The 13,193-nt window shown below is 59.0% G+C and overlaps 2 protein-coding genes across 4 annotated transcripts in view; one reads left to right on the top strand and one right to left on the bottom strand.

The window, feature by feature from the left end:
• The window catches only part of AMFR (autocrine motility factor receptor), a 44,257-nt gene extending 40,928 nt beyond the window's left edge, over nucleotides 1–3,329 (top strand). For both annotated transcript variants that reach the window (XM_002711526.5, XM_051846783.2), the window contains exons 13-14: nucleotides 913–1,097; nucleotides 1,814–3,329. In XM_002711526.5, coding sequence (XP_002711572.2) covers nucleotides 913–1,097; nucleotides 1,814–1,961 — 333 coding nt within the window. In that variant the 3' untranslated portion in view covers nucleotides 1,962–3,329. The remainder of the gene's footprint in view (nucleotides 1–912; nucleotides 1,098–1,813) is intronic.
• A 2,587-nt stretch (nucleotides 3,330–5,916) lies between these two features.
• The window catches only part of GNAO1 (G protein subunit alpha o1), a 178,316-nt gene continuing 171,039 nt past the window's right edge, over nucleotides 5,917–13,193 (bottom strand). For both annotated transcript variants that reach the window (XM_008257311.4, XM_070061942.1), the window contains 3 exons: nucleotides 10,713–10,866; nucleotides 7,779–7,994; nucleotides 5,917–7,053 (listed from right to left, as the gene is read on the bottom strand). In XM_008257311.4, coding sequence (XP_008255533.3) covers nucleotides 7,807–7,994; nucleotides 10,713–10,866 — 342 coding nt within the window. In that variant the 3' untranslated portion in view covers nucleotides 5,917–7,053; nucleotides 7,779–7,806. The remainder of the gene's footprint in view (nucleotides 7,054–7,778; nucleotides 7,995–10,712; nucleotides 10,867–13,193) is intronic.

The following is a 13,193-nucleotide window of genomic DNA, read 5'->3' as shown; positions in this document are numbered from 1 at the left end:
CCAGTCCAGCTTCTTGCTTAACGGCCTAAGGAAAGAAGATGGCCCATGTGCTTGGGCCCCTGCCACCCACATAGGAGACCCAAATGGAGTTCTTGGCTCTTGGGTTTGACCTGGCCCAGCTGCAGCCATTGTGGCAGTCTGGGGAAAGAATCGGCAGTTGCTAGGTCTCACTGTCTCTCCCCTCTCTCTCTGTATCTCTAACTTTTAAATAAATAAGTCTAAAAACAAGCAAACAAACCAACAGCTTGTTTACATTTTTGAGCCAGCGCAGGCATTTGGCACAGCAGTTAATACACCTCTTGGGGGGCCGGCGTTGTAGCACTGTGGGATACCTGCATCCCATGTCAGAGTACCTGGGTTTGAGTCCTGGCTCCACTTTAATTCCAGCTTCCTGCACCCTGGTGGGCAGCAGGTGACAGCTCAGGTACTTGGGCCCCTGGCACCCAAGGGGGAGACCGGATTGAGTTCTGGGTTCCTGGCATTAGCCTGGCCAAGGCCCAGCTGTTGCAAATATTTGGGGAGTGAACCAGTAGATGGAGAATTTGTCTCTTTTCGTCTCTCTGCCTTTCAAATAAGTAAAAATAGAGAAAATTTTTAATGTGCTAATGTCCAGCCATATAAAAAATTTTTTTAGCATTTAGTAGAATTGAAAGAAAATTCCCAGAATGCAAAGCCGCAGTTAGTTTGGTTTTACCAAGAATACGTTCAGTTTGGAGATGCTGATGTGTTTCAGACTGGTCCTGAGTTACTTCCTGCACTAACACGGAAGGTCTCACGGGGTCGGGCTCTGCTAGGAGTGATCCCTGGGGCACGTACGGCAACCTGTCCCCCAGGAGCGCCGTGTGCTCAGGGTGTTCTGCCAGGTAGAGGGGGCCTGTGCCCACAGCTGCTTCTGGTTTCTCCCGTGTCCAGGCGGAACGCATGCCACTGGACCTCAGTCCCCGCCTGGAGGAGCCCGTGGACTTCAGCGAGTTGGAAGCAGAGCCCGGCGAGGTGGAGGACTTTGAGGCGCGGGGCAGCCGCTTCTCCAAGTCTGCTGACGAGAGACAGCGCATGCTGCTACAGCGCAAGGACGACCTCCTGCAGCAGGCTCGGAAGTGAGTGGCTTCCCCAGCCCCGGTGGGCATACATCCAGGTCTGAGACCTGTGGCGGGGTCATCAGCGTGTTAGGCCCACTTCCACTTTAACTAAAGATGCGACATCAGGCAACCGTTACATGGCGCTTAAAAACTCAGGCTTCAAGCCTCCCTCGGGAGGAGTCCGGCCCCGCTGAGCCCGACTGGTAACTTGTGGTGGGCTTCGGTGCCCCTGTGGGCATCTTCAGACGCACTCGCACGGACAGCGCTTGCGTGCCAGCGGGTCCTTTCATGAATAACTCTTCAAACGACTCTAAGGGGGAGCATTGTTAGAATCATTTGACAGACTTACAGCTGAAGAAGCTGAGGCTTAGAGAGGTTCACGCTGGCCTGGGCCTGACGGCTGGCTCCGGGGTCCTCCCTCTTGACCACTCTGCCTTGTAGCTAACATAGAGGTGAGCACAGAGCGCACATCTGGGGCCACACCTGCCCTGTGGCTGCGGCTGGAGCCGTGGGTGTCGAGGTTTATGTCAGTGGCTGGGTTTTGTGGCCTGAGCGTGGGGACTTGGGTGGGGTGGGCAGGGAGAGGGGAGAGGGGCGCGGAGCGGTCACTTGTCCCGCCCGCCCCAGTGCAGGGAACTCAGGCTCCACTCAGGGTCAGGGTCCGCGTCTTTTTCATGAAGTTGCCCGGGAGACGGGGAGCTGCGCGTGCTCCAGAGCGTCTCATCCCTCCGCAGGCGTTTCTTGAACAAAAGCTCCGAAGAGGACGCGGCCGCCGAGAGCTTGCTCCCGCCCGCGGGCCCGTCCCCCGACCCCGTGGCGCTGCGGCGGCGGATGCTGGCGGCCGCCGCCGAGCGCAGACTGCAGAAGCAGCAGACGTCCTAGCGCCGCCGCCCCTCCTCGGCCGCCGCCGCCGCCTGAGCCCCGCGCCCTGCGCCCAGCCGGAAGAGGCTGCCCAGTGCTGCTGCCGTGTGACGCCGCGGGCCCGACTCGTTGCCGCTGTACAGAGCATGTGGTCTTCTAGTGTGTGGACGGCTGACAGATTTAATTCTTCTCTGTAATACTTTCTATGTGATATTCTCTTCCCCTTAAAAGCACTGCACATTTTCACTGTAGGCGTTGACTTGTTGGGGTGGGGAGCGATCAGGAGGAAGTGGGCAGGCGCCCGCCAGCGGCAGATACTGCGTCCTTAGCGCCACATCTGGCAGGAGGCTGTGTGCTCTGGGAGGGCGCATCGCCAGCAGCGAGCAGAGGCACCGCCGAGCCTGGCTCCGCACCGCCGCCACCGCCGCCACCTGCTGTCACACCTGAGGAGGCAGAGGAGGTGTCAGAGGCCAGACTAGGGGGCTCCCGGACCCTCGGGGCCAGCAGGGCATCTTGGGAAAGGCCGTGGTCTGCTGCCCGGAGCAGAGGAGGGGCAAGCTTGGGGCTGCAGAGTGTGAGAAGGCGACGCCCTTCCCTCCCGCCACATCGGGACTGTGTGAGCCCCAGGTCACGGCTGGCTTTATTTCCGTTAACTCTGGTGCTCCTGCAGGTCCTGAGTGTACCCGTGTCCCCCGTCCCCTCCGCGTTCCCTGGCCCTGTGGACACGGGGAAGGGGGTGGCAGCCAGCTTTGGTTTATGGTTTTAACCCCTCGGTCAGGCCCATCGGGCAGTGCCAAAGCCTGTGGGTTTGGTCTTCGGAAAAGAGGTGGGCCGAGCCAGGTGGGGGAGTGGGGAGTGCACTGGGCAGGGCTTTAGGGAAGAACTGAGAGATAGATACCTTGTGTGTATCCCCGGCCGTGGCTGTCCGCCAGACCTAGGAAGCTAACAGGTTGAATCCACATGCCTTGGAGCAGACCCAGGTCCTGAGTCTTCAAATTCCTCACGCAGTTAACTTTTGGGATTTGAAACACGCAATCATAGGTTACATAGTTCAGTTTTATGTCCCATTGGATTAATTTTTTTTAATGTTTGAAACATAGTTTTATGGTAGTCCTTTTGGGAAGAATCCCAGTATTATCTAAAATTATTGGCAAAGTTAAATGTATTTTACATAACTGGAAGTTTTTAGAATGTTGACAAGTAATTGAAAAAAGGGTGGTAGACAAATATTTAGGCAGAAGTAATTTATTTCAATAAATCTTTGAAAAGCCTTACTTTGAAATGCTGTTAGTAAACCTCTGTGATTTTTAAAATTTGTTTTGTTTTGCTGAGAGCATAGCTATTTGTTTTCATTGTAAAACAATAATAATAATAAAAAGCAAACTTTTAGTGTGTTGTGTATCGCTGGGAGTTGAGGCAGCTGCTTTCAGGGGGGTGGACATTAACTCTGATTTTGTGGGGACCATTTTGGCTGGGGGGGTTTTGCTTTCTCCAGTATGTTGGAGAAGGCAGACAGGATTTTTCTTCTCCTCATACTAGTATTTCATTTAAAAAAAATTTATTTATTTGAGAGGCAGAGTTACAGGGAGAGACAGGTCTTCCATCTGCTGGTTTACTCCCCAAATGGCCACGGGCTGGGCTAGGTCAAAGCTGGAGCCAGCACTAGGCTAATCCTCTGCCTTGTGGCACCGGCACACCAGGTTCTAGTCCCGGTCGGGGTGCCGGATTCTGTCCCGGTTGCCCCTCTTCCAGGCCAGCTCTCTGCTGTGGCCAGGGAGTGCAGTGGAGGATGGCCCAAGTGCTTGGGCCCTGCACCCCATGGGAGACCAGGAGAAGCACCTGGCTCCTGCCTTTGGATCAGCGCGGTGCGCCGGCCGCGGTGGCCATTGGAGGGTGAACCAACAGCAAAGGAAGACCTTTCTCTCTGTCTGTCTCTCTCACTGTCCACTCTGCCTGTCAAAAAAAAAAAAAAAAAAAAGGCTGGAGCCAGGAGCTTCCTCCGGGTCTCCCACACGAGTGTGGGGGCTGAAACATTTGGGCCATCTTCCACTGCTTTCCCAGGCCATAGCAGAGAGCTGAATCAGAAGTGGAGCAGCTGGGACTCGAACCAGTGCCCATGTGGGATGCCGGCACTGCAGGAGTAGGCTTTGCCCACCACACCACAGCGCCGGCCCCACATTTATTTATTTATTTTCAAGGTAAGTATGGAGGAGGCGGCTACTTTGCTTTCTCCGAGTCTGTTTTACTTTGCAGGTTGCATACCCATTAGAGATGACACTAACTCCAGTTTCTCAGGTTTATGAAGTGGAAAGAGGAAATTGATAGAGGGCCTGGGATCACTGGACTATCACAGCGTGGCAGTGACCAGAGCAGGGAGAATGCTTTACTTAGCCTACAGTGACCGACAAGCCCCAAGTTCACCCCTAAATTGTGCATCTAGACAGTTAAAGATTCTAGCTGCTACCACCGGCCCCTGGCTTTTGTCATTTGGAGGCCCCTGGGATAGGTGCTGAGGGCAGAGAGTGGGTGGGCTTCCCGGCCCAGTCCCCCTTGGCCATCTCCGCTGCTGCAAGGGTGGGCAGCTTGCTTTTGTGCCCGATGTTGCCATGGAACACAGGCTGTACCGCTGGGCCGTGGCACGTGGGCTTTCTGTGCCCTTGCCCTGCCTGGCCGTGGGAGCGGCTGTTACTCCCTCTGACCTCTTGGGTTCTCAGCCACTTGCTTGAGTTTTGTGTTTTTAACAAATGTGGAGGCTTTTATGGGTCAGGGAGAATGATGGCCCACGTGGATGGCTTACTTGGTGTGTTCAGGCAGGCTCTTGGAGCTGTAGACTGCTCTCACTGCAGCCCGCAGACCATCTGCCCGGGAAAGGACGCGGGGTGTGCATGCAGAAGGGAGTCGGAAGCTTGCGGAGCTGGCCAAGAACGCCGCCCCTACAAGGCTGCGTCACTGCAGTCTCTGGGATACTCGGCTCCTGCTCTCAGCCTAGAAGTGAGTGGTTCTGGCCCCGGCTGCACTGTGGAGTGGAGTCCCGGGCGCTCTGTCCCCTCTCCGTGATCTAGTTTAGTTGGTCTTTTCCCTTCATCCGTTAAAAATGCTGACCTCCTTTTAAGAAAGATAAGAAGGCAAGAACTCTCGGTTTTATTGACAAAACTAATTTGAGAGTTGGGCGAGAGCCCAGTTTGGCTCCTCTTTAGGGAATTTGGACAGGCCACGGATGGCCAATGTCATGGTGCCCCTCATCCTCCCGGTGGGCCTTGGTTTGTCCCCCACGACCCCTGTTAGGAAGTCGACCTGGGGGCCGGAGAGGCACTGGTATCCTAGGTCAGCCCCCACCACCACTCCCCGATGAAAAGGCCACCGGAACTCGCCTCAGCAGTGATGGCCAGGACTGGCTGCAGACTCGTGTCCTCGCCCAGGGCTGGTTCTTCAGCGTTGCTTTCTGGGCAGATCACTGGCATGTGCGGGGTGTGGAGAGGATTCCGGTGGGCAGCCCCCTGGGAGACTGTCCCTCAAGATGGAACAGTGGGCTGCAGAGTGCAGCTACGTGGGAGCGAGAGGGTGAGACTGGCTGCCCAGAGACGGCTCAGACTCCGTGTGCCATCTGTCCTCGTCTGTCCTCACACTGGGCCTGCTCGGTGCAGCAGGAAGCAAAGCCAAAGGATCGCTTCCTGGCCGGCTCGCAGGTGTGGCCCCTGTGTGCACGGGGCCCAGGCAATGTGCTCCCATCCTCGGGATCGCCGTTTCCCACGGTGGCACCCCTGGGCCCAGATGCAGCGGGATCGGATCCTGTATTGGCAGGAGATTGGGGATGCCTGCCACGCCCCCCCCCCCCCCCATTCTGCCTTTCTCATCTTGAGCCCTGCTCTACCCAAGGTGAGGCGGAGCTGGGAGCCCCTGCCTGCCCCTCTCCCCCCCCCCCCCGGGGCAGCCCTCCCCCCTCAGCCCACCATGTGAAGGCAGAGGGGACACAGGGTACAGACAAACATTCTCTTTATTGAGCGACACAGGGGTTTCCATTGTCAGAGAAGTAGACTGGCAGTGTGGCAGATAATCACAGAAACCTCACCGGGCGGGAATAGAAAGGCTTAGAAAGACCCGTGGGCTGGTTGTTATTTTTTTTTTTCTTTTTTCCTTTTTTTTCAAGTTTTTTTTTCCTGTATTTTTAATTTTTGTGTGTGTTTTGTCTTCGTGCCTCCTCTTTATTTGAAATGGCTGTGACTGGTCTTCAGCAAAGATGGAGTCTTACAAGTGGAACTGTGAGAGGGGTGGGTCTGACAGGGGCTGCTCGGGGAGGTGGTGCTTCCGTGTAGACGCTACATTCCATCTTGGTTTTGTTTTTGTGTGTAAATTTATTTTTGGGGTTTTCTTTCCATCTGGTGGTCTTTAAAGATGATCTTTTTGTTCTTTGTTATCTGCAGCACAGACATGCCCACGTGAGAAAGCGGCCGCGGCTCACCGAGCCGAGGGGAGGGCAGGGGCAGGGGCAGGGGCTGGGGCTGGGGCAGGGGGCGGTCGCCGAGGGACAGCCGCGCCGAGGCCGATGGGCGCCCGTGCGGGACAGAAACGAAAACGAAGCCCCCGAGGGGCTCTGCGGGGAAGGGCGTTTCCCACAGGGCTGTCCTCTCCGTGCGCCACGCCACGGGGATGCTTTTTGGCAGCTACTGGCCAGTGAGAGCTGTGCTTTTTCTATCAGACCTGGAGCGGTGTGGGGCAGCGGGGCCTGCGGCCGGACGTGCGCGGGGGCGCCCCTCGGCGGGGGCGCGGGGACCCTGCCTCGAGGAGGGCCGGGGGTGGGGGGGCCGTGGGGGCAGATGTGGATGCTGATGTGAAACGACAAAGAAATTGGATGAAATGGTGAGTTTTCCTTTTCGTCTTTTTTTTTTTTTAACGCTACAAAGCACATGAGAAATGTTTTTTTCCTTTCAAATTCTAAATGTAAAGACTCAACTAAAACCGGATTCTACAGCATTCTACAGAAATACACAGCCGTCAGTCACTCTGGGGTCGGAGGTTAGACAGGGGCTTGGTACAGAAAGGCTGTGTCTTACAAAGGCCAAAAGGTCATGCTACCAGGAGGTCAACGTCAACAGCAAAGAGTCCGTGAAGCAGTCTGTGGAGAGAGAGACAAGGGGGCCCGTCTGACCGTGCTGTCCGTGAAGACCACCAACCAAAACGGCGGCCAGGCCGGGCCGGGCCGGGCCGGGGCGGCGCCGCGAGCATCCGGGGCCCGGCGACCCCCGACCCCCGACCCCCGACCCCGGCGCCGCGCACTGCAGGCCTGGCCCTCCCCTCGGCCCCGCACCCGCAGAGCGCGCGGACGAGGACGAGGCGGAGCGCCGCTCCCCCAGAGAGACGTGTCCTCGCGCTGCGCTGGGGCTGGGGACAGCGGGCGGGCGGAGAGGGTTTTGGAGTTCGCACAAGAGCCGGACAGAACGGACAGCACGCAGCCTGCGGTTTGGGGGAGGGGGCGGTGGCCCGCGGAGCCCCTTCCCCCCACCCCGCTCGGTCACGGAAGTGGGTGTTAGCGGGGAGCCCCCCACCCCGAGCCGCCCGCTGCAGGCTCCCGTCACGACGCGCGTGTGTGAGTGTGAGCGTGAGTGTGGCCCTGGAAGACCTCCAGGGGCTGGGGGAAGGTGGTCAGTTCTGTCCGCGGCTCTTTCTAGAACAAACTGAAAAGCTTTTGAATATATACTCGTCTATATATACATATATAAGGTTTTGTGTCGCCTCTGGAACGTTTATTTACCAACTTGCATTTGTCAGTGGGGGGTGTGTGTGCGTGTGAGTGTGTGTGAGTGCGCACGCAAGCGTTTCTGTGAGTGCTGGGATCATTACCAAATAGGTTGCTATACAGGACAAGAGGTCAGTACAAGCCGCAGCCCCGGAGGTTGTTGGCAATGATGATGTCGGTGACGGCGTCGAATACCACCTGGATATTATTCGTGTCCGTGGCACAAGTCATGTGACAGTAGATCTCTTTGTTGGGCGAGCGGTTTTTGCTTTCAAATTGTGCTTGGATGTAGGCAGCTGCATCTTCATAGGTATTGGGGCCTGAAACAAGACACAGAAGAACGGGTCGGGCCCTGGTGAGAGCTGAGGGCGGGGGGTCTGAGGACCGACGGGAGAGGGGTAGGCGGTGGCCTGTCCTGTCGGGGACAGTGCGGCTTGCTGGGCATTCGCTGTCCACCGTGTGGCCGCGTTCTCAGCGGAAGGGGCCGGCGTTGTGGCGCAGCAGGTTGGGCTGCTGCCTGTGACGCTGGCCTCCCCTGTGGGCACTGGTACACATTCTGGTTGCTCCAGTTCCCATCTGGCTCCCTGCTGGCGCCTGGGCCCCTGCCACCCACATGGAAGACCCAGACGAAGCTCCTGGCTCCTGGCTTCAGCCTAGCCCAGCCCTGGCCAGTATGGCCATCTGGGGAGTGAACTACCTGATGGGCGATTTCTCTCTCTCTCTTCCTGTCTTTAACTCTTTCAAATAAATAAATCTTAAAAAGACAAAGAAAGAAAGGAAAAGGAAAACTGCTGAAGTCCTAGCATTTGCCTGGTTTGCCTTCTCATTCCCTGGGCTTCCGCGAGCCATCTTCCCGGGAGCCTTGGAAGCCAGCGGCCACAGACCCTGCCTCTTGCTTTCTGGGTGAGTTAACTGAGGCGCCTCCCTGTGGTCCAGTCCAATCCTGCTGATTCTAAGGAACCAAGACAATAAAACCTCATGGGAAGCTGCCTGGCAGGGGGTGAGCACGCATGGGCCCCGGGCTCCTTCCTCAGTGCGTTCTTCCAACCACAGGGCACTTGCTGAGGTCGGCGGCATCTCTAAGCAGCCCCAGTTCTTGGGTGAGTGGCCGGGATGTGGAATGTTGGGGCTATTGGTGTGTATGATGCCATCTGGGCTCCCCACAGCCCCTGGCAGCTCTGTGGGTGGCCCGTCAGCTACAACCCGAAGCCTTGTGGCTCTGCACAGCTTTCATGGAAAGACCACAGGGCACGGGCTACGGCTGGAGCGCAGGACGGTGCACTGCCCGGAAGATGCCCCCTGGACCTCTGCACTGCCAGGACTTCGCCCAGGAATTAAATGATGCGAAGTGACTGCAGGGGTGGGGCCGCCCCTCCCCCACCCCGCCCAGCCCCGTGGGCCCAGGGACAGTGGCGCTTGGCCGCTGGAAGGCGCCTGCACGTCCCTTTCCTCTGCAGGAGGGTGAGGAGAGGGGTGCGACACCCCTGGTCACTGAGCCTTGGCCCAGCTGTCAGCGGCTGGACAGTGATGGAGGCAGACCCTATCTGGAGAGAGCCAAGGAAGAAGAGCGAGGTGCCCACAGGGACTCTAGCTGGATGGCCCTGCGCCCTGCCCCAGCCCTGCTGCGGCCACCGAGCCTCCTCCCCCACAGGCCTGCACCCCTGGCCACAGGCAAAGGTGACCCTGTGCCACCCATCATGCAGTCTGAATCAACCGGGACCCTCGGCAGGCCCTGGAGAGCTCCGACGTTCCGAGTCAGCAGGACGGGCCCTGGGGGCACCTGCTGGGAGCCTCTGGGGGCCTCACTGCTCGGGCCACGTCCCAGATCAGGCCTCGCTGCCACAGCTTTCAGGACTGGGGATTGGAAGGCCTTGGCTGAGGTGGGAAAGGGAAGCAGGGGCTGCCAAGGGGGTGGGGGGCTGCAGCCTGGCACTGCCTGCAGTAGGGGGTGGGGGGCTGCAGCCTGGCACCGCCTGCCGTGCCCTCCTGCACCTGCTGTGCCCTGCAGAGGGCGCCTCCTCCATGCCCAGGTCCCCCTTTCTAGGTCTCCACTGCGCCCAGCACTCACCTCTCAACTCCAGGCTACCCCGTGGGAGCAGAGGGCACAGGCCCCGGCCCCACTTCCCCCCTGCACGGTGGGATGGGCGGCATGGCATGCCAGGGAGGACAGGGCCTGGCTCTGTGAGGGACCTTCTTCACGGGACTCTTCCCAGCAGTGGAGAAGGCTTGTGCTGGAATCGGGTGTCTTCTGGTTGGGTTCAGGGATGTGTGTGGCCCTGGGACCTGAGCCCCTGCTCTAGTCTTGCTTGGGACAACGACGGGTTTCTGACTGAACCAACCTTACCTTCACCTGGAGGCAGGGCGGGGCACGACCCCTCCACTGCAGGGTGCTGGCCCTCTTCTCAGCATGCAAAGGGACCTCCACCCAGGGCCCCTAGAGCTCCCCAATGCCCAGAGGCTCAGGGCTGTGGCCTCCCGGAGTTCCGTCCCACAGCAGCTCTGATGGGGGAGGGCTGCTGGGCCAGGGCCAGGTTGTTGCACACAGAGGCGCAGTGTGCGCAGTGCATGCAGGCAGGTGGCAGAGCGGGCAGGTGTAGCCTGCACAGCAGCCCGGGCCCCACATGCCGGCCACGTCCCCACATTTTCCTCTGCATGCAGAGTGGTTCAATGACAGACTTGGGGGGAGGCAGTGGGAAGCCACTGGTGAGGTTTGGGGAGGTGCCCCTGCTGGGTCCCGGCACCTCTTGTAGAAGGTGACCAGGAAGAAAGAGAAAGGGACTCCTGGGGGCCTGTCCTGCCCATGGTCCCTGCCATGCCACTCCTGGGTAAATGGCTCAGGTGCAGCCACTGCCCACCCCACTCAGGGCCATGTCCTAGGAAGGGCTGCACCCTTGCCAGGCGCCTGCGCTGGCCCAGGCAGTGGTGGCCCAGCTCCTGAGGCCACAGGCTGTGGGATTCCAGTTTGCATCGTCTGGGGGAAACCCGGTTTTTTTTTTTTGGAGGGGCCCCCCACTGCACGGGGCCACCGTGACACCCACCTGTGTATTCAGGAAAGCAGATGGTCAAAGGTGACTTCTTGATCTTCTCGCCAAAGAGATCTTTCTTGTTGAGGAAGAGGATGATGGAGGTATCGATGAAGAACTTGTTGTTGCAGATGGAGTCGAAGAGCATGAGGGACTCGTGCATGCGGTTCTGCAGCCCCAGGCAGGGAGGAGAGAGAGCAAGACAGACAGCAGGGGGAGAGACACGGGGACAGGGAAAGAGAAGAAGAGAGTTAGGTTCGAGACAGAGGGACTGGGCTACTTGGCAGCTCAAGAGGGGCTCCTGTGCCCCGGGCTCCTCAAGAGGCTGATGGCCGGAGCCTGCCGTGCGGGACGCACCACGGAGCAACTTGTCCAAAGCAGGTCCGTGCCAGAGCCCCCAGCGTCTCGGGACCAACAGCAGAGGCCGAGCTAGGAACCGAGCGTGGCTTCCCAGGTGAGGCTGGGGACAGGGTGACCTGGCCTCTCCTTACTCAGCTGTGCAAGGGGCTCCTGGGCTGTGGTGTGTGTGTGTGTGTGTACAGGGGTGGTGCGTGCGAGTGCCTGTACATCCGTGCAGGGCATGGCAGTGGTGGCGCTGGACCGGAGCCAGACAGCTGAGCTGGGCTTCGGGCTCTTCCTGTCTGGACCCTTTCTCCTGGGCCCAGCTGGTGGGCTGGGGAGTGCCTGCGGCCTGAGGGAAGTCACGCCAGGCCTGCCAATATCCTCAGGGGCTACCACTCAGCGCTGACGCTCCTGCCTAAGGCCCTGGCCACACCTCCTCTGGCTTGGTCCAGCTCAGCTCTGTCTGACCCTGTGAGGGGTGTTAAGCCGGGCGCATGTGTGTGGAGCACGGTTTTGCACACAGAAGTTTGTTTAAATGCATGAATGCGATGGGCACCCCCAATGACGTCAAGTCCAAGGCGGACGGCCTTCTGCCCTGGACAAAGGCTGACTTGTGCTGCTCCGGGGGGCAAATGCATTCGCTTGCCATCTGTTCCTAGCTCCAGAAGGCCAGATTTCTCTGGGAACTCACTGCCTCAGGAGGTGGGAGAAGGGACGGACAGTCACTCTTATTTTCCCCAAGAACCCTGCCCTGGCTCTGGGCACCTGTCGGAAGCCCAGGCCCAGAGCTAGCCCAGGGTAAGAAGACGGAAACAAGTAGGGGAAGAGGGGAGGCCTGATGTGGACGTAACTGGGCCTTATTTCCTGGGAGACGTACTGGTTCCCCCAGGGACGAGCAGCCCGCAGGAGCTGAGTAAAATGCTGCTGAGGGTGCCACGCCCTCTCCTTCAGTCCTAAGGAAGACGATAAGGTGACCACTAGCTGGGCCAGCGCTGAGCCCGGCTCTTCACCTGGATGCTGTCACTTAACTCCACTGGCCCTGGGGAAACACCAAAGTGACCCCAAGAAGGACCCTAAAGAGCAGAGACTTGCACCTGCCTCTGGGTCAGATCCAGAACTTAGGCAGTGGGTTTCCCCAGGGAACGTCAGCAGCCTGTGGCCTCTCAACGACTCCACTGCTGCACCAGCCCCACACCCGGGTGCTCACTGGCTGCAGGCAGAGAGGGGAAGGGACAGTCTGAGTGCAGACTATGCTGCTGCTGCCCCCTCTGCCTGCGCAGCAAATGGCAGCCTTTAATTCCACGCAGCAGATTCAGTGAACTCTCGTGATCTCCTTACCCTCCTGGCCTCAACCAGTAAACCTCCTTCTCAAGTCCTCAAAAGAGTCTCCCTGTCCTGGGCACCATCCCACGCAGGGAGAAGCACGTCTCGTTTGTCCTGGGCCACCTTGACAGGGCATGCTCGGAAAAGGGCCGGTGGAGGCCCCTTGGAGGACCGCGCTCAGGACCTGGCACTGTGGGCACCCAGGCTCACTGGGCCACCAGGCAGGGCCCGGCAATGAGGCCCCAAGGAGTCCATGGGAAAAGGCCTCCCCGTTCCACAGAGGCCCTGCAGACTACGGCTGCTCGACAAGGAGCTCAAAGCGGCCGGTCGCAGAAGCTCTGGACAGCACTGCACCTGTCCCCTGTCCCCGGCACTGCTGTGGTCCAGACCCCAGGAGATGCGGCGGAACACATGGCCCTGGCACTCTGGGTGACACCAGGGTGTCCCTTCGGCAAACGGGCTGGGCTGATGGAGAAATCCCGGCCAGTTCACTGGCGTGGCTCAGCCCTCCGCAGCCTGGCACGGCACACACATGCACACCCTGCCTCCTCGCGCGCGCTCCTGCTTCCGGCCCTCCATGAGCTCACAGTGCATGGGGGAAACACACATCAACGGCTCTGCGCTCCCAGTCACAGTACAGAGCGCAGGAGGGACCTGGGGAGCGGAGGACACACTGTCAGACCTGGTTTTGTGGGGTCAGGACCTCGGAGTAGGCCTGGAAAGCACAGATCCCGGAGACTTGGGGGAGGGCAGCAAGGAGGGAGCTGCTGTGGGGTGTGTGTGGGGGGCCGGCCCTGGCACCCAGACCCCCCGCACACCTCTGAGGCCTGC

This window comes from Oryctolagus cuniculus, chromosome 18, assembly GCF_964237555.1.
Source record: "Oryctolagus cuniculus chromosome 18, mOryCun1.1, whole genome shotgun sequence".
Classification (NCBI taxonomy): domain Eukaryota; kingdom Metazoa; phylum Chordata; class Mammalia; order Lagomorpha; family Leporidae; genus Oryctolagus; species Oryctolagus cuniculus.
The sequence above is the reverse complement of the archived record's forward strand: the minus strand, read 5'-3'. Positions and strand labels throughout refer to the sequence as shown.